The 19,610-nt window shown below is 34.7% G+C and overlaps 1 protein-coding gene across 1 annotated transcript in view; it reads right to left on the bottom strand.

Annotated features, from left to right (window-relative positions):
* Positions 1-4,974: 4,974 nt before the first annotated feature.
* Positions 4,975-19,610, bottom strand: part of lpar1 (lysophosphatidic acid receptor 1) — a 42,222-nt gene continuing 27,586 nt past the window's right edge. The window contains exon 3 of the mRNA XM_038268354.1: positions 4,975-5,948. Coding sequence (XP_038124282.1) covers positions 5,626-5,948 — 323 coding nt within the window. The 3' untranslated portion in view covers positions 4,975-5,625. The remainder of the gene's footprint in view (positions 5,949-19,610) is intronic.

Here is a 19,610-nt window from a genome sequence, read left to right as displayed (position 1 = left end):
TTTTATTTTATTTCTTTTTTCCCCCTCCAAACAGTCCACAATAACATTAAACACTTTCATTTTATAATATAATTTGTTTACTGATTTAGGGATATCATTTGATTGTAAAATATAACACCTTAATATTAATTTCTTATAACTTAATCCATAACATTATTATTATTATTATTATTATTATTATTATTATTAAATAATAATATATGGTCTAAGGTATGATCTTTTGTTTTTATACCAGAAATACATGTGTCAGATTTCTCTTAAATTATTTAGGAGGCTGTATTTGTCACTTTAAGTCTCTTTTTTCTCCAGTATGGTAAACTGTAGAAAAAAAGTTTTTTAAAAGGTCAAGTTATTATAGCTCAGATAAGTTCAGCTTTCTGAGCCACAGTAGAAAAGTTAACCCAGCACTCCCTTAGTTAAGCAGTAGAATGAGAATTCAGCATGTCAGAAGCATTTCTTTTGTTTTTTTGGAAACCGATACAGCTTCCTTTTACACAATCGAACAAAAAGATATACAATAATTTTTGTTGTTGTATTTTATGTTCAACCATTCCTCTGAATGATTATTTGCATAATACAATGTATTTGGTTTTGTACAAATAAATGTGATCATTATGAACAAAAATAAGCACTACCTGCTAACTATCTGCTAAGTAAAATAGGATAGAAGAAGCAATATCAAAAATAATTTAATTTGAATTTAGTCCTACTACACTAAATATTATTTTTAGTTATTAAAGTAGATAGTTAAGAAACATTTTTAAGAAAAATTGTCCAAAGCATTGTTGCAAAACTGTTTTCATGGCTGTTATTTATAACTTCTGTTATCATCATTGCTTGTTATATGTGTTTTAACAAAAGCCATAATATGTTGCTCTCCTGACACACAATCCAGGTGCTTATATGATGTTTAAGGTCAAATTCATAGTTAGGAAGTTGCTCTTTCTCCAATGGAAGTTTTAAGAACAACCTTCTTCATCTCATCTCCCCTCAGGGAACAAAGTATTAAAACAAGAGGACTTGGCAGAAATTTGCTATTAAAACAAAATACCCAAAGGGTCACAGAAAGATCCTGCTAAACACCAAGGCTGTGGAAAACATGTGAACTAGCTCAAGGTCCTTTCTTATTGGGTCTGTTAAAGAGCAGCCCTCTGCGTTCTCTGTCCAGCTTCCTTGATGTCATGGAAACAGACACACATGCAGATAACAGAAGAGAACCAGTCATGCCGAGACTAAACATGGTGAATCCTATCATCAATAAATCCTTCCAGAAACATCATCTAACATATTTCTACAACTACAATTCAAAGTAACACCTGAATAGGAACATTTCTAATTCTTTTTTAATCTTTTTTTTTTTCAAAATGTTAAATGTATATTCACAGGTCTTAACTTTTCAAGTACGGATACTGTTATAAATTAATTCATGTTACACAGTAACCTAATTGGTACAAAAAGATTTGGCATTTATGGTTTTAAAATAGTGTTTTATTGTAAAAGTAAACACAGACCTACAGAAAAGCTATTAGTGAAACTTTGGTTTCTAGAGTAAGTGATGCTTATCTAGCTTTGCCAAACAACAGCAGTTGAATGCAATGGAAAACACTGATTCAGAATAAACAGAAACCAAGATAGGACATGCTAGTCGGACGAGAAACGGATCGATCTCAGTAGAAACAGTACAGGTTGTCAATACAAAACAGGTGAGATTTACAGGCAAGAACAAATGTTGAGACAAATGCGCTGCACTTAACACTGATACTGTTATTTGTTCTACTGAAAGACAGGACTATCAACACAATCTGCAAAGATTACGGTACTTGACACCACCTGCTCTTCTTGCTCATCTCCCTTGGTTTAAACTCTCCCCTCGCTGCTTTGAAACCACTGTTGGATGTAGTTTCATGCACTGACTGCTGGACTTGTTTGGAGGTGAAACAAGCTCCAGACTTCCAACCAACCAAGTCTAGTGTTGGGTTACTTTTCACAACAAAACTGGAATTTAATGCACTCACAAAGCTAGTTTTCAGTCAGTAAGAAAATTAAAGTTTACTATAGTGTCTTCAGGAAATTAACTTCTTTCACAGAAAAATATAGATGACATCAAACTACAAGATCATTTTGGCAAAAGATGACCATAATCCACCATTTATGTTTAATTTTTTTTCATGATTAACTTTAGAATATTATGTTTCAGATATATTTAAACATTATGTACAAATATTCTCATAATAGTATGCAAAGAGTGACACAATACCAATCAGATGTAATAATGGACAGTTTAGTTGGTTTGGTATAATAATACAAGTAACCGAGTCGGAAATTTCTTTTATAGTGAAGATCAAGCGTGGAAATATTCTCTAGGGTTTAATCTTTTGAAATGTAGCGAGAAGCGCAAACCAGTGTCCAGATGTACAGAAAAAAGTTGATGAAAATGTATCTTTTGTAAAAAACAAAGACATGTAAAATTCAAAAATCTCCCTTTTTTAAAATGTTAAAGTCAGATACAAAAAAAAAAATGTCAGAACAGTCATCATGACAAAAACACACAAAAAAACACACACACAAAAAACCCTTTGTAACAGCCGTGAGTAAGGTGCAATTCACCACAGTGCTTCATCCTTCATCTGCCTGAAAGAAAAGAGTCTAAAAATAAAACATTTAGGAAAATGAGTTCAAAGACTTTGTACTTGTAGAAGTTCACTAAATATTGAGCCATCACAGACAATTTTACTACAGTTTGACGCAAGTACAGCACATTGAGAAGCATAATGGTTTCATAAACTTGTTTATTGGAATCTTAGCTATCATTTATACACTATCTACTGTATGTTTTCATATTTTTTTTATTAATGTCTTAACCGTTCATTCTTTAACAACTCTTCAATGAGGCTGACTTATGCCTGTTTTTGTAGGCATACTAGACTAGTCAGCCACAACGACTTAATAAGCTTAGGAGAAAGAAGATGTTTCCAAAGTGCCAGAATTGTCTGGACAAAATTTTTTGGATGATCCCTCGAAAAAAAACATAAAAACAACCATGTAATTACTCGATATATTTTTGTTTGATATTAATTATCTGAAAATTTCAAGAGTGATAAAAAGCAAAAATAGAGCAAACATTTCTTCTTTTCCATAAGTGTGAATAAAGGCACAAGACATTGAGGTAAAATCAGAGGTAAAAGAGTTTTTTTGCAAAACTTGAAACACCCTTTTGACACTAAGCTGGACTGTTAATCACAAACTCAACTTAGTTTAATGAATACTGTGTGAGAATGTAACTACATTAGATTATATATGTCAGCTCATTTCATATGATCATATTTATGGACACCATATACTTCTGCATACATGTAACATTGTTTATATGACCAGTAAAACTATTACAGCAAATGTTAAGGCAATATACTGTCATGTAACTTAAAAATATTCAATCACCTGTGTCATCTGGAGGAACAGTCACTAAAAGACCATCATTATGGAGACAAACTTTCAGTTGAAATTTGATACACTTTTGCACCATTTATTGACTGCGAATCATCTTGAAAGAGCAGAAAAGGAAATTGCTCATAGAACTATGTGTGGGTGAGTAACGCTGGCTCTGATAGCTTCATGCTGCAAGCATGACAGTAAAATCTTAGTCATGCTTCTACTTCACCAGTTTACTGAATCAACCTTATTTATAGTTCTTTTGATGCTCTTTTTATACACAAAACATATATTTTTTTTAAAGTAACCTTCAACACACCTGAATCAAATAATTAGATGGTCCCTGTTCTAGAAGCTTGTCACAAGTTGCCTGGTTACTTCTGAACTGATAGAACTGGAAAACTTATGTCAGTAATGTATCTGAGGGACAAAGATCAGGGCTTTGTAATGACCATCCCAACACATTAAATATCTTTCCGCTTTGTATCTAATTGGTTGCATATTCTGGGCTACTTTCCACTCAGAAGACTTCCATCTGACCAAGCATTGACTCCCTGGATGACATCTTGCAATGTTATTAAAGTTTCTATATAACTTTAGCTCAGGCCATCTACTTCACATAGTGCATCAATTCCTCCTACACCAAAGCATCCACATAGTTTTACGTTTCATCAAACCACAAGACTTATCTTCACCAATAAAAAATCTTTTTTTCCCTGAGTGCATTTGCAAACTGCCATTTATCCTTCTTCCCCTTGCAGTGCAGTTTCAGCAGTTGTTGTTATGGGACTCGTTTCACTCAGCTTAGGTCTGTATCTTTACAAGATTCTATTTTCAAAGATCTTTCACACAAAAGTTTATTCTATTCAGAAATGCATGCTAACTGTACATCTCAATGTTTATATTTACATGTAATCACTTGAAATGACGAAACAGGAAACTCTTAGTCCTGTCATTGGTTTTTCTCCTGATGTATTGGCAGATTAATCTTTGATTTATCACCTCTTTCTTTAAAAATATATCCACAGTGGTTCCTTCATACGACTCAGAACTTATAAATATAAATCAGAGGCTAACAAAGCCATGACATCATCATCTTGAATTTCATAGTTTTTAAAGTCACAACGTTTGTAATCTTTGTCAATAAATGTATTTGAAGAAAGGAATGCAAAAAAAAAAAAAAATCTTGACCTCATTATTTTGGCAATTAGGATATTTGTTGGTTCTGACCTGAAACTGGAAAACTTTAATTTGACATAATGTTAGACAGTAAGGAAAAAATATATGTTCTTCTTTTTATGTTGTATATACATATCTGGTTCTAACTGTAAAGTACAATGCTATAAATTGGTCTATGTACATGGGAAAGCAAGGGTTTGTTATGATGTGAGGGCTGAAAATGGTAAAAAATTGGGGTTGATCTCCAAATTTCCATCCACTTCTCAGGCTGGTGCTGTAAAAAAATAAATATTTCCCTTTGAAATCTAATCCTCCAATGCATCAAATAAATTTGAGTGATAAGAAGAAGTAAGAGAACAAAAAAAATGAAATCGTAACAATATTTTTTGTCTTAAAGACACCAGCCACTATCAAGACAATTGAACCCTCTTAAAATCTTACAAAAGCACGGAAATGTGTAAAAGGAAGGGTCAAAAACAGACATTTATATAACATGAAAAATCCAACTGGTGTTCATGTGTAAAGTTAGATTATAGCAGTTGATGCGGTTATGTCTGTTCACAGTAAAAGCCATCTGCTCCATGACATGAAAAAGCACTGATCAGCAAAGTCAAAATGTGGTGAATAAATGCAGTTTTTTCAAAGTTAAACAGACTGAATGGAGAAAGAGTACGGTTATACTGGCATTACTTCACAGACTACTTAAATAATTCATATCAACGTTGCTTGTAAAAAAAAAAAAACATTAAACAAAGAAAACAATATACAGCTACACAATAATACTATTGGTGTGTCAGAGTCCTTGAATATAAGACTTCCTCTCTTCATGCGCTTAGTCTTTTCTTCATACATTTTAATCCCTTTCTCCTTCTTTGAATCCTCGATCATACTGATCATCAGTCCTTCACCTGTCTTTAAATTCAGTCTACAATCAATACCATTCCCATCCCTTCTTAAGTATTTACCTTGTTTCAGACAGAATCGCCTCAACTTTCAGTCTCCCTTCTTTAAATAATTTTAAACCACCGAATGCTCATTGTGAAGGTGATGGTGATGCACACTGCCAGCACCCAGCACTGTATGGTTGATAGAAGACGCTGAGCGGTCAGAGCCCTCCGCCACCGTCCCATTAACATTCTCCTGCCGTTGACAGCACAAGATCTGCTTGAAGGTGGCGCTCATCTCCTTGTCCCGATATGAGTAGATGATAGGATTCATTGCGGAGTTAAACTCTGCAAGGAGTAGGAAGAACTTCTCATAGGTGAGGATGTTGCAGCTGGAGCAAAAGACGTCGAGAAGTAGGATGACCAAGCCGGGAGTCCAACAAATGATAAATGCACCTAAGGACACAAAACATGTATTAGATATGAAAGCATCAAATCTTTATTTGAGTGTTAACTTAAAAAGCAGCAGATTGTTTTTGAGAATATTCTAAATCAACAAGTGTCATTTAAGAAAAGTTTATTTAGACTGTCACTCCCAAACGACATCGCTCTGCAACCACAATGCTACCACTTAACAACCACATTATTATTAATTCACATTATAATGCATCTTTGTTACTCTGGCCACATCTGTACAGCTTTTAATGATAAAGAGGGAGTGCTTTATTTCCAAAGTGCTTTTGAAATGTTTTACATTATGGCTGTTCATTGGTTATGTAAAGAGCTTTCCAAGTGCAAAAAAAAAAAAAAGAAAACATTGTTGCAAGGAAAATAAACGTATTAATACTGGAAAAGTGTTTTATACCAATTAGCCATAACATTTGATGTTATGTTAGATGTGAAGTAAAAGTACATAGGAGTGCCTTAAACCTAGGATTGAGATTTGGATTTTAAAAGGATTGGGTTAACTCCACACTGATGTAAAGAGAACAGAATATGTTTTGGGGGATTTAAAGCCTGAAACCCAATTTAACCCTTCCCCCTCAGTTGTAGCAACCAACATTTTGTTTTGTTTTCTTTTTTTTCTTTTTTTTTGGGTGGGCTGGGGGATGCTACAGAGGGGCGGGCTTGAGTCTTTCAATTAGAAGAAATTTCATGGCCATACTAACAGAGTGAGAGTTTGAGCAATGCTTGCGTATTTCCTGATAAATGTAAATATTTTGTCAGTTAATACATTTTCAATCCTCAAAAAACACTTTGACATCTAAATTGTAAGTGTAGATTACTTTCAATAAAACATTCTAAAAATCTTAGTCTACTTGTTGAAGTTTTAATGATAGCAAATCTTTTCTTGAAAAAAAAGAAGCAAAAAGCAAATCCGAGTAGCTGTAATAAAATGCACATGCATTCTAAAGAATTGAACTGTACAAACTTTATGCACCCCATATATGCTGACATGCTCAATGATATTTGCTGCCACACAAGTCATCAGTATATCCGCCTGTGTTTGAAAACTAATGCAATAAAGTCTGTTCATGTTAACAATATACTAATTGTGTTGATATAATGATACATGATTTAAAACATCAAATAGGTATAGTATGAAAGGAGTGTGCTTTAGGACTGATTTTAACAGTTTATAAATGTTTATACCTCTGGGAGATAGCAGTGAAAACCTTGACTGCTTAATCTTAAATGACATTGAATATGCTGAAAATTTACATTGTGTAGATGTCACTATCTTAGATGTGTTTTTTATACCACACATATGCACTTTTCTCCAAACTGATACAGTTGATACTCAAATGTCACAGCAGTGAGCTGATAACAGCACATTAAATCATATGCAATGTTATGCGGAGCTCTGTGTATTTTAATATATATTCCTTCACCTCTTTTCATATTTGTAGTTGCTTCAACTGGAGGGCATTTGAGCCCATTTTCCTCAATGATGTAGCTAATACATGGAAATTCTTTAGAGCACTAAATATTCCATCATTCTCTCCATTCCTTTTGTAGGAGCTATTTCTCTATTTTTCTTTTAGAACTTTATTTGGTTATTTGTTTCATTTTTGTTTGAAAGTAGTTGCTTAGAATACAATTATTTCTTAGTAAATTGTTTAATTAGTTAATTGATTTTGTTTGGGTGTCTGGTGTATAAATACATGGACTCCAGGTAGCTCAGGTGAAAAGTGGGTTGGCTTATGGTTTTTTACCAGTTTTCCAGTCTTCTAGCTGCAGTCTACCAGGCCTTTCAGAAGGCAAGTCACTCAGCCTTAATCAGGTGAAGCGAGCACAAAGGCAGAAACTAGGCCAGGAGATGTGGCAAGTAGTCTTTTTGAGTTTGTATCATGTTTATTTTTCCTGAAGAAACCTGGAATAAACTCACCGAACTGCATTTTTCACATATTTTGAGAATTTTTTGTACTGCGTAAAACCAGAAACCCACTATTCCTCAAGTGACTATTTGATTTACATTTATTTTTTGCTTTTTCATTTTTAAGTTTTTTCATAGACAACTAGTAACTACACCTTTTAATTTTGCCTCAGCTACAATAGGAATGTAACTAAAACAATCCGAGATTACTTTAATCTCTAAAAATGCATTAGATATTGAAATAATATCTATACAAACTTCATAAAAACTAAATCAGTTATTCTATATGGTATTGATAATGTCAATATTTTAAGCAGTGGCTATATAATCTGATAAAACTGCCAGTTGGTTCAAAAAAAGAGCAAATTTTTTATGAAATCTCGACAGTATTAGTTAACTTGCATTAATAACTTAGGCTGAGGATTAGAGTATATGCCCACCTCTTTTTTTATGAACTTTACTTTAATTATTTTGCTACTCACTTTTACTGCCTCTATCTTATGTTTTATTCTAAAATTGTTTCACCTACTGTTGATTTCATATCTTGTGGTAGACTGAGCACCAACAGGCACAGGAATACACATAACAGTCTAGCAGCAGTCTAATAATATTTAGGTAGGTTAGCACTGATATTGCCAACTTGAACAGTGCATATTCATTAAGAATTATTTCAATTCAATTTATAGTTATTCAAATTTTTGTTGTCTGTATATGCTGAAGTTGTAACATGGTGTAACTTTGTTGTAATATAGCATGGCATGAATTTATCATTTGGATCTCTTTCCACCAACGACTTAAACAACATTACTAGTTTTTAAACTCCTTGGTAATCATAACCCACTGACATGAAACAGTGGTGTTTTATTATCCAACTATGATCTAAATGTATTTCATAAGGTTATTTATGTATACATGATTCATTAGTTTGTGATCTTAGAATGAATTATTTAATTTATATATAAAGGTTTTCCAAAATATGTTAAACTATGATCATTTATGATTTTTTACAAGACAACGGCATGACATTAGCTTCTTGAGACTATAAAAGAAAAACTCAATTAGGAATTGTGCAAGCAGAGAAAAAGTTGGGAAAGAGAGGACTGACAGGCCTGCCTGTTATCTGTTTGTGCGGCAGCTGCAGAGAAGGCCTGACCTCACTTCCCAGCAATGCAAGCAGACTCTCCAGATTCTGCAGAGCTGGGTGCATTTCCTAAATGCTTCACCACCCAGCATACAAAATATCTGAACTACTATTTGTATCACCAAGGAAACACCTTAAGCCTGGACATGACATGAATAAAGGGATCAGGGAAAGAAAGGGGAATTCAGAATTCTAATACTTCATCCTAACATTACTAATTAATAAAGCATGTATTTCTAATAGGGTAAGAAATAAAAATAAAGCGTTTGTCAGTGCTGATAGAAGAATAGATGTATTTACTGAAACAACTATAAAATGTTTACTACAAGCTTATTTTTTTATAATAAATATCTGCCCCCTTAGCTTATAGAGTCTAAGACGAAACATTTAACTTGTATTTTATTCATCCTGGTGATTTCTCGAAATTGCCACAAGGAGGGAAATGAGCCAGGGTAAGTGGAAAGTCACTGGAGGAAAGTAAATAAACACACTGAAACACACGGAAAATGGTAAATGTAATGGTATTTCAAACCCAGAAGAAGCTGAAATAAAATTTGAATTGGAATAAAAACATCTAAAGTAAAAAACATATAACATGTTAAAATGCTTACATACTCCTTTCCTTATTTTTAAAAGGTAAAATTTCAATTATAGTTTTTTTTTTGTTAGTATACTGATGTTTCAGAGAACTTAGTGTCTCAGGAATCAGTACTATAGTTTTTTTGAGGACTCATATGAGCTTTTAATCTCTGTAAGATACAGAATATGGAAGATTGGCTGAATATCACATGAAAAATGGAGAGAAGAGTAAAGGTATCACATCTTACAGTCAAGTTAACCTAAACTAGCATGCAACAGTATTTTCTGAACTATGAGAAGTGAACTGACTAAAGTAAAAAAGATGGAAGCTCATCTGCGAAATGGATGGATATACAGTAAGATGAATCCTTTGTTAATGTCCAAATGAATTACTATGCAATTAGCACTGCTATCGTTATCAGGAAACTGATAGGGCAGTGATTTTGTCTGATGGCTGAAGCCTTGTGTTTGTTCTAGTTGCTATCATTGGGATGCTGTCTGTCACTGTAATTAGATCATTTATGGTTACAACACCTTCTCATGTTCGAGGAAAGTATTTGGTTTCCTTTTATGAGTCATCACAGTTTTTTTTTCTTGCCTGAAAGAAACCACAAGAACATGGATTGTTTGATCTGATTCTTACTTGATTAAACATCAGGAATGTTTAAGTCAAAAGACATTTATGTCCTTCAACTTTTCCATATTATGTCACAATAATTCATCTGATATAGATTTACATAAATTTTTTCTTTAGATTAGTCAAGTGGGTCAGGGAAAGTGTGGACCACAAATTGTTACTTCAGACTATGAAGCTATTTAACAAAAATAAACTTTTTTTTATTGATGTACTGTCTTAATTACAACTGCACCTTGATTTCACAGAGTAGGTAGAGCCATACGAGGATTAGTAACTATGACTAAAGGGGAAAAAAGTGGTTTTAGAAATTATTGAGTCAAAGAGGCAAAATCCACATGCATGACAAACTTATCAGATTGAGATTCATAAAGCTTTTTGTTATTTTTTTTCAACCTCTCAGTCGCCTACTTTTTAGTATTACTACTTTATGTAGCTGTCCATAATATAAAATTCCATTAAATCAAAAGTAGATTTGTGGTAGTTAGTATATGTCAAAAGGCTCAATGGGATGACTCATTTTCCAGCACATTGCCTGTTCTGCTGGAATATTTGTTTTCATTAAGTGGTAAACAGGGTAGGTACAGTATAAGCCATGCAAAAAAAGGTGCACGACTGCTTTTTATGTGAGATCACACTGGATTTAGTGATATAAGAACAGTTTTGGACCAGAGAGAATAGATTCTCAAGCTACACAAGGTTTACCATGGCTGTAAAATTCCAGCTTAAGTGGAAAAAAAAATCTTAACTGGATGAAATATCAGGCACACTGTATGAAAATTGTGCTTTGAATCTGGATATGGGAATGGAGATCCGGGGAAATACAGCACTGTGTAAACAGTAAATGCCATCTTTACAGTAGGGTTTTCTTATAGCTAGTTTTTACAAATTCAGTTGTTTTAAAATACCAAACAAATGTTGAAATATAACAAACAAAACCAGAGTAAATATAAAACATGATTTTCAAATGGTTATTTCCATTATTTAGTGCAACACTAACAAGACTATTTCAATCCAATGCCCACATTTGATACTTGATCTTTAACACTTTTGGGATTCACTCTTAAGTGACAAGACAAAAAGTGGAATGCTTTATATCTGCCATCACTGCATGACACATGATTAGCATTAAACAGAAACTCTCATACTTTGAGTTCAACACTGTAGTTTTATGCTGCTTTGCTGTATGATTCCCTTTCTCTGCCATAAAAAATCCTGGAGGTGTAAAAATAAGTTTTTCATTAATTAACACTTGATTATGTAGCATGACAACAACTTAAAGGGGACCAGGAAATGCACCTCTTATTTGAGAAAAAAAAAAAAAAAAAAATTAACCTCTTGATTTATTTATTTTTTTTTAAGTTTGAAGATGTTTCGCTTCACATCCAGAGAGATTACTCAATTCAAAATGTGTGGAGTAGTATTGAGCTCCACGCTTTATAGAGTAGGCCAGGCTATTTTGTGATTCCCATTGGAAAAACTTATGACACACACTTTATAGCATGTCTGATCCTAACAGTAGAGGTATAACTGTCTTGAATTGTTTCGGATAAATTACTGGGATCCACATTATTGTTACTTAACATTAAGGATGTAAGCTACTTAATGGCAATCAGTCAAAAACCATTTCTGACTTGTAAAGTAGATGAATTTTCTGTCAAATTGAATTCATTATCATAAAAGATGAAGACCACATTTCACTTCTGAGACTCTAGCTTTTCCCCTAATCCATTTTACCACCCATGTGGGAGAGGTTTATTGATGTAGGACTCAGATGAAGTGCTTCTGTGTCATTAAACTTCAAAAACAGAATCATCCTAATGCAGCCCCTAAAATGTCGGAACATGATCTGAATCAGACAGAACAGGAAATAAGCCATTTTCCATGCATTGTCATTATGCCAATAAGTGAAATGTCTTGTGTCCTTCTGTTGTCTATGGGCTCTCCTAAAGTCAATTCTCCTCAGTGCTTTAACTTAGTATAACATTACTGCTCTCATTCTTGTCATGTGACATTTTCTTTCCACCTTTCTATCTCTTTGGCCTTTTCTGTCTCTTTTCTGCAGCTGCTTTGGTTTCCTTTCTATTATCTATTGTTTCCTTTCTTTTTTTTCCATCCTTGCCATCCCCTGCCAGATCAAGTTACTTCTCTGTCCATAACTGTTGGCCGCTTTCTGTAGTTTTCATATTTTGTTTCTGTATCTCACTTTCTATTTCTGTCCTTGTGTCATTTATTTTAACCAACCTATCTTCTGTGGTTGTGGTAGTCTTGTCTAGATATAACTCTGAAATATCTCTTCTCTGCTTTTTTTTTTCTTTTCTTCTCTTTGCTGCATCAGGGCTCTGACACGAATTGAAACAAAAATAAGGGCTTAAATTTAGTTACTGAGTGTTTAATTACTGATAAGGAGAATTGTGGTGAACAGATGCATTTTCTTAGTAGTTTCCCCCATGACATGTGTCATACAAACACATTTTTAACTGCAGGGACTTCTTTTACTGTAATCTTTTTCTACCACTGTGAGCTTATTAAGTGAAAAACACATATACAGAGTCATTGCTCAGTGGTAACTCATTTCAATGATCTGTGGCTTTCTTTTTAACTCAAGCTCTGTGTTTTTTTTTACTCAGAAAAAATCTTTACAGAGTAATATAATATTTAGCTTGAATTGTTTATAATGTTTAAAGGTAATTAAAAGATGTAAATGTTATGTTGTTGAATTATGAGCTATGATAGTAGAAAAGAGAAATAGGTCAGATGTCTTATAATAGAAGCCTGAGCTTCAAAGATTCCCGCAAAGTAGCGCTAATTACAGGTACAATAAGTGATTTGCAGGTGATCGGCAAAGATTGATTGTGCAAATAATAGGACACTCAGGTTTAGCCTTATTAAAAAGATTGTGCATGCTACTGGGAGTTTAAGAGTGGCTGTAAAAGAAAGATGAGGTTGTAAGCCATTTATTTGGCGGTAATAGTGATAATAAAGATGTAAAAAAGAATAACAATGATGATGCTGAATATTTTTTACCGTGCCCTTCGCTGAGGTAGCTTTTCTCAAATTGCTATGAAAAAAACAAAAACAAATAAAGAAATAATAAAAGGTAAAACAACATAATACATGGGAACGTTTTATCTGCTGATTAAGCCCCTCCCAGCCCAAAACAAAGGAGTAGCCACAGTCAAAATGCAGCAAAATACATTCCTCCTCTCAACACCCTTTGACCCAATGCATTGAGATTAAGATAGGCCCATAAACAAGTAATAAAACAAAACTGTGCCTTGTGCAGGACCGGAAAAAGAATGAGAAAAAATGCCTCTTACCACAAGAGATATAATTATGTTTTATTTATCGCATTCTATTTATGTTGTCAATTGTCATCTATGTCAACCAAGCCATTCTCTGTGGTTGTCACAATCACCTCGCAGATCACATTTTTTTTCTTTGCTTTTCTGCATCAGGACTCTGACACAAATGAAAGCAAAAATAAAGGTTTAAAATCAGTCCCTGAGAGAAAGATGGTGCTGTACAGATGGGATCTTTAAGCTCTGTCAGAGAAAACCTATTTTTGACTATAGATACCTTTTTACAGTAATCTTTTTTTTTCTTCCACTATCAGCTGTGACTCATTTCAATGTAGCCTGTTAAATAACGTTCTGGAAGAAATAAAAGAGAGGCGTAATTTTAGGACCCCCCTCAATGTCCCCTTACAGGCTCTGTGATGAACACTCTGTAATAGCAGTTGATATGCAGTTATTTATTTTTTATTTTTTTAATAATAATGCCAGAATTTTTAAGTCTGGTCTGACCTCAAAAGTTTAAAAAAAGATGCAAAGATGTGAAGTGATGTAAAAAATTGCTTCACACAAATTTGAGCAGTTATTAGAACATGATCTGCATATGGATAAAAAAAAATCGAGATTTAAAGAAAGGTTTACACATGATGCCCTCTACAGTGCAGGTGTTTGAAATGGATAAGAACTTATCGATTGTTCTTTGAAGATCTGCTCTGCAGGCGCTAACAGGTTTGCATGTGTTTTAAGATATGTCCAAATCCCAAAATTAACGGCGGATGCTAAATGCATTCGATTTTCTGTGCAAGTATAAATGCCTCAATGATCAGGCGGGAATTAGTTTCCTAAAATGACCAACTGATGCCTCTGAAAAACTACTGTCATGGACAGATGTAGTTATCCTTCAAAATTAGTAAAGGATCCCTGTGCAAAGAAAAAAAAAAGAAAAGAGAATCTTGGCCACAAGCAAGTATTCATTGAAGCACACAGAAATTATGTTCCACATACTGTAGCCGGCATGTCTGAATGTCTACAATGGATTTCAGAGTTTGGCTCGCAGCAGTCCTGATTGGTTCAGGTTTAAGTAAGCCAGAAGCAACATATGCAACTGTAATAAAAAAAAAAAAAAATCAGATAATTGCCTGTATCTGGAGGACACATTTGTCACCATGTAGCTATTGGTTTCAGTCTTTTCTTTGAAATCAAGCCATGAAAGAGATCTTGGTTTGAATTATCATCAGATAAATTGAAGAACTTTGAAACAAATGTAGGTTAGCGATATGCCATCTGGTCACATGTGTTTGGGGATGGTATGGCTTGGCACGCCACAATGACTGAAAGACTGACTATGTACAACACCACATGCTTTAGCATAATCAGATCATTCAGACCAAGTCTCTTACAAGAGCCAATAACTGACAGACAGACACCCATGAATAAAGCAAATGCTATGGACTGTTGGAACTGTGGAGATGAATGTAGAGATGAATATCTGTTCAGTTCATTCAAACAAAGACTTATTCTGTCAGACAGCCAGAGTGGTGAAATGAGAATTGGAAACTTAAATCTTATACGAGTGGCCTTGTTTTGATTACTCCGTTAACAATAATATTTCAATTTGTATATCAGAATTTAGGTGACGTATGATATCAATGTTTAGAAGATCCTGCAAAGTGGACAAATCTGGACTTTTCTCTCCAGCACATACAAGAAACAGACATATAGGATCTAAACAGTTTATGACAGTTCTTCAGTATGTTCAAATATTATTATACTAAATTACACAATTTGTGCTCTCATTATTTCCACATTTGAAAAAAATTTAAACCACATGCAGAGACTTTGGAGAAATGCAGAGGCTAAACTGAAAGTTTTCAAGTCACAACCAAAGCATTTTTCCCTCCATAAAAAAGGTGCTTCATAAAGGGCTTCATTGACAAAAACAAATTCGGGTTAAAAATTTCAATATGCATCAACAATATATATGATTTTAACATAATTTCTTTGCAGTCAGGTAGTTTTTTCAGCTACGGGAAAGAAAAATCTGAGTTCACCTTTTAGTTAAAATCAAAAAGTTGCATCTGACTACAGCTGCACGTTTGGTAAATGATAACATAATGGTAGTTCTTTCATGATAACAGCATAACATCTTGATGTCCATCTAAAATACAGTTTTGTTCATTACAAAACAACCACGAACAAACAGTTTACAAGTAAAGAAAACCTGAATAAATACAGCAGTATAGCTAATAATATAGTATAATAGTTTGTCCCAGTCCAAGCAGTTCTTTGTTTTTCCATCGTTTTATTGTCATCACACTGTCTCAAGTATTGAGCAACAAAAGAAACTCTCTGTATTTAACCCATCCCATTCGAAAGCAGTGGGCTGCCATTGTGCCGCACCCAGGGAGCAGTGTGGGGGTTAGAGTGGCAGTCGGTGGGAGTGGGGCTTTAACTCAAAACCTCAGGACTCCAAGCGCGATCCCCTAAGCCCGGCATTAGCTTGAAGGGTCTTGCCTAAGGACCCACATGGCAGGTCATTGCCCCCAGCTGGGATATGAAGCCAGGCTTCCTGTTTGCAGGACAAGTGACCTACCAGCTGGCCAGTGGTAGCTCAAGTTTGTGACGCTAAAGTTGAATATAGTGATATTATACTACCTAACAATTGCGATAAAGTGTTTTTACTCCAGCTGTAATTGATGTCTAATGCTCTGTTTCCACCATGCGGCCTGGCTCTACTCCTACCCAAAAATTTCCAAACATTTCTATTACTGCTTTTTCAGTACAGGTCCTAGATTTTCGTTTTTTTTACCCTGCTTATTATTTGATTGTATGTAGTCCTAAACAGGGCAAAAAAATAATGTGCTGCTTTTACAAAGAAAAGGAACGCTGTAGCTGGGTTGCGTGACTGCTCTTTATTCCACTCATTCCTCATGTCTATGTTTACAATTCCTTTTCCTTGTACTCATTCTCTTCCACCTTTTTTATGGCCACTTTTTAATCACAGATCCTGCTCATCAACCCACTCCACAACCACTATTTACTCTTTTTCCTTTTAACCATCCTCTTTAAGATCCCTTTGATCCCACTCAAATCTACTATATCTTTCTCTACAAACCTGATTTATTACAACCATTCCTCCTGCCTACCACTGACCCCTTTTCATCCCACTTTACCTACTGCAACCTTTTGCTCTACTATTCCTCTTTGTTGTTTCGATTACCACTAATATCCCTTGCCCCAACTACAGTAATGACAACCTGATTTATCCTCTACAGATAACAGGAGACTTTCCAGGTAAAGCTCAATTTTCTGATCCAACTTATCAATTTAACAACTGACCGATTTCAGTTTGTTCACATTAATGATAAATCTTATTCATGCCCCAAGGTTACCTGTGGAGTACCACAGTGATCAGTGCTAGGGCCAATTCTCTTTACTATATACAGTATATGTTCCCAATCCGTAGAATTATTGGATAGCATGTCATTAATTTCCTCTGTTATGCTGATGATACTATATCTGTCTATAAATCCAGATGAAGCAAACCCATTGCATAAATTACAGGCACGTCTTGAAGACATAAAAACCTGGATGACTATTAACTTTCTGCTCCTGAATGCAGACAAAACAGAAGTTATCGTCTTTGAAAAAAGAAGCTGATTAGTCAGTCACTTCATATGGATGGGATTAAACTGATTTAAAATAATAAGTAAAAAAATCTTGGTGTTGTTTTTGATCAGGACATGTCATTTAAATCCCATATCAAAGAGGTTTCTAGAATATCCTTCTTTCATCTGCGGAACATTGCAAAAATTAGAAATATCCTGTCCAGGGGTGATGCTGAGAAACTAGTCCATGCATTTGTTTGCTGGACTATTGTAATTCTTTACTATCAGGAAGTCCACAAACTGTAGTTAAAAGTCAGCTGATCCAGAATGCTGCAGCAAGAGTTCTGATGAAAATCAATCTGAGATCATATCTCCTATCTTACCTTCTCTTCATTGGCTTCCTGTAACTTTATATGTGAGTCTCACATATAAAGCCTTAAATGGCCAAGCTCCATCTTATATCGGAGATCTAATTGTTCCTTATGTTACTAACAGAGCTCTTCGCTCTCAATCTGCAGGTTTACTAGTGGTTCCTAGAATTAGAATTGGAGACAGATCTTTTACTTATCAGGCTCCTTTCCCGTGGAACCAACTATCAGTTTTAGTCCGTGAGGCAGACACCCTGTCTACTTTTAAGGATAGGCTTAAAACTTTCCTTTTTGATAAAGCTTATAGTTAGAGAGTCTCAAGTTATATGGAGCTATCTCTATAGGTATGCTGCTATAGGCTTAGACTGCTGGAGGGCATAGGGACCCCTTTTTCATCATTCTATCTATATGCTCCCACTCTGCAGAATTTGCTAATTCAATCTCTAACGTTATGCTTCCTCTGCATGTTCTCATAGGAACTGGTCTTTTCCTGTTTTGCTGTGACACCATGCTGGAGAAAAACATCAGCTGTGCTGCTGTCATCAACACCTTTGTTTATCGATGTTCAAGCTTGGCCTGTTTTTCAGTGTAGTCCTGTTTCTCTGACTGTGACTGGCTGGATGTGCTCTCTTTCATTCTCTGATGTAGGGGCAGGCTCAGAACTTGTCTGCCTGGCTGTGTGTTTCCTGTCTCCTTGAAATCCAGTCGGCCTCAGCAGATGGCCGCTCACACTGAGACTGGTTCTGCTGGAGATTTCTTCCTGTTAAAAGGAGCTTTTTCCTCTCCACTGTTGCTACAAGTATGCTTAGTGTGAGGGATTGCTGAAGAGTCAATGAGTCAATGCAATCAATTGGTTTTCCCTTAGATAGAAATTTTTGAATCCATTTGACTGTATGATCTGGTTGAATTGTCTGACATATGTTGTGAATTTGGCGCTATATAAATTAACTGAATTGAATTAATATAAATAGATAATATTTATTTATTTATTAAATTTATATATTTGTCTTTTCAACTACATGGTAGCTACATTTTTTTATGTTACAATTTAGTCAGCATAGCTATCATTTAATTCTGTTCAGGATGTGGGGTGCTTCTGTTTTTAGAAAACACTGTACTGTAAGGCTTGATGGGAAGACCATTTTAACCTCTACAACCCTACAAAGTGTTTTCACGTTCAATCATTTTTTTATGTATTTGTACAACATCTGTTTCTGTTTTATTTCCAGATGTGCATTTATCTGTTGCGAAAACAACAAAGAAAAACAGCATTGTGGTTTTGGTTTTATATTTTTTCCATCAGTTTTATGTGAAAGAAGCTAATCTGGTGTTCCACTGTTTATCATTAAGCTCAGAGATTTATGTGACTGTGGGAGATTTTGTATTTGACCGCCTTTGTTGGCCCCTGTTTGTGTTATGCAGAATTATAAAGCCCACATTTAACCCCTCTGGTTTGCTCAAGGGACAAGTGGATAAAGGACAAAAGTCAATAATGGGAGGACCTGAAGTTGGAGCAATTTAAGTGGTTTTCCATAAGAAGCAGATAATAAAAATCAGGAACCTAATGAAATTGATACGTCATACAAGATTGAATATCTGACAAGACTTTGGTTATATCCTTTACTGGTTGTCAAAAAATCCCAGAAACAATATTAAGTGAGGTGTGACTCACTATTTGTACAGTCTGAGTTGGCGGACATTGATAGAAAGAAGGGAATATGTAAATTCCATAGCCCCTATGATATATCCGAATGAGCTCAGCAAAAACCTGCAGAGGATTCCAGGCTGAACAAAAACAGATCACACCCTCACCGGGCTTAATCTGCCAGTAAGCTTTTGGCTCCAGTGAAATGAAGTAAGCGTGACTTTTAAGAAACTGAAAACAGCGTGAATACATAAACTATGAATAAAGCTTTCAATCAAAAATCAAACACTGTTGCTCCCTAAACTACAGCTAGATTAGAGATGGAAAAGGTGGATTACAATATGATTGTTTAGGAAAGGTTGTGCAAAAATTAATGATATGTACTGGTGTCTCTGGGGATTGGTTCTTTATTTTAAATCACCATTAGTTATTGTTTTTTTTTTTATATCACTTTGCTCATTTAGGTGAGAAGC

This window comes from Cyprinodon tularosa, unplaced genomic scaffold (assembly GCF_016077235.1).
Source record: "Cyprinodon tularosa strain WSP-4 unplaced genomic scaffold, ASM1607723v1 ctg7, whole genome shotgun sequence".
Classification (NCBI taxonomy): Eukaryota; Metazoa; Chordata; class Actinopteri; order Cyprinodontiformes; family Cyprinodontidae; genus Cyprinodon; species Cyprinodon tularosa.
The sequence above is the reverse complement of the archived record's forward strand: the minus strand, read 5'-3'. Positions and strand labels throughout refer to the sequence as shown.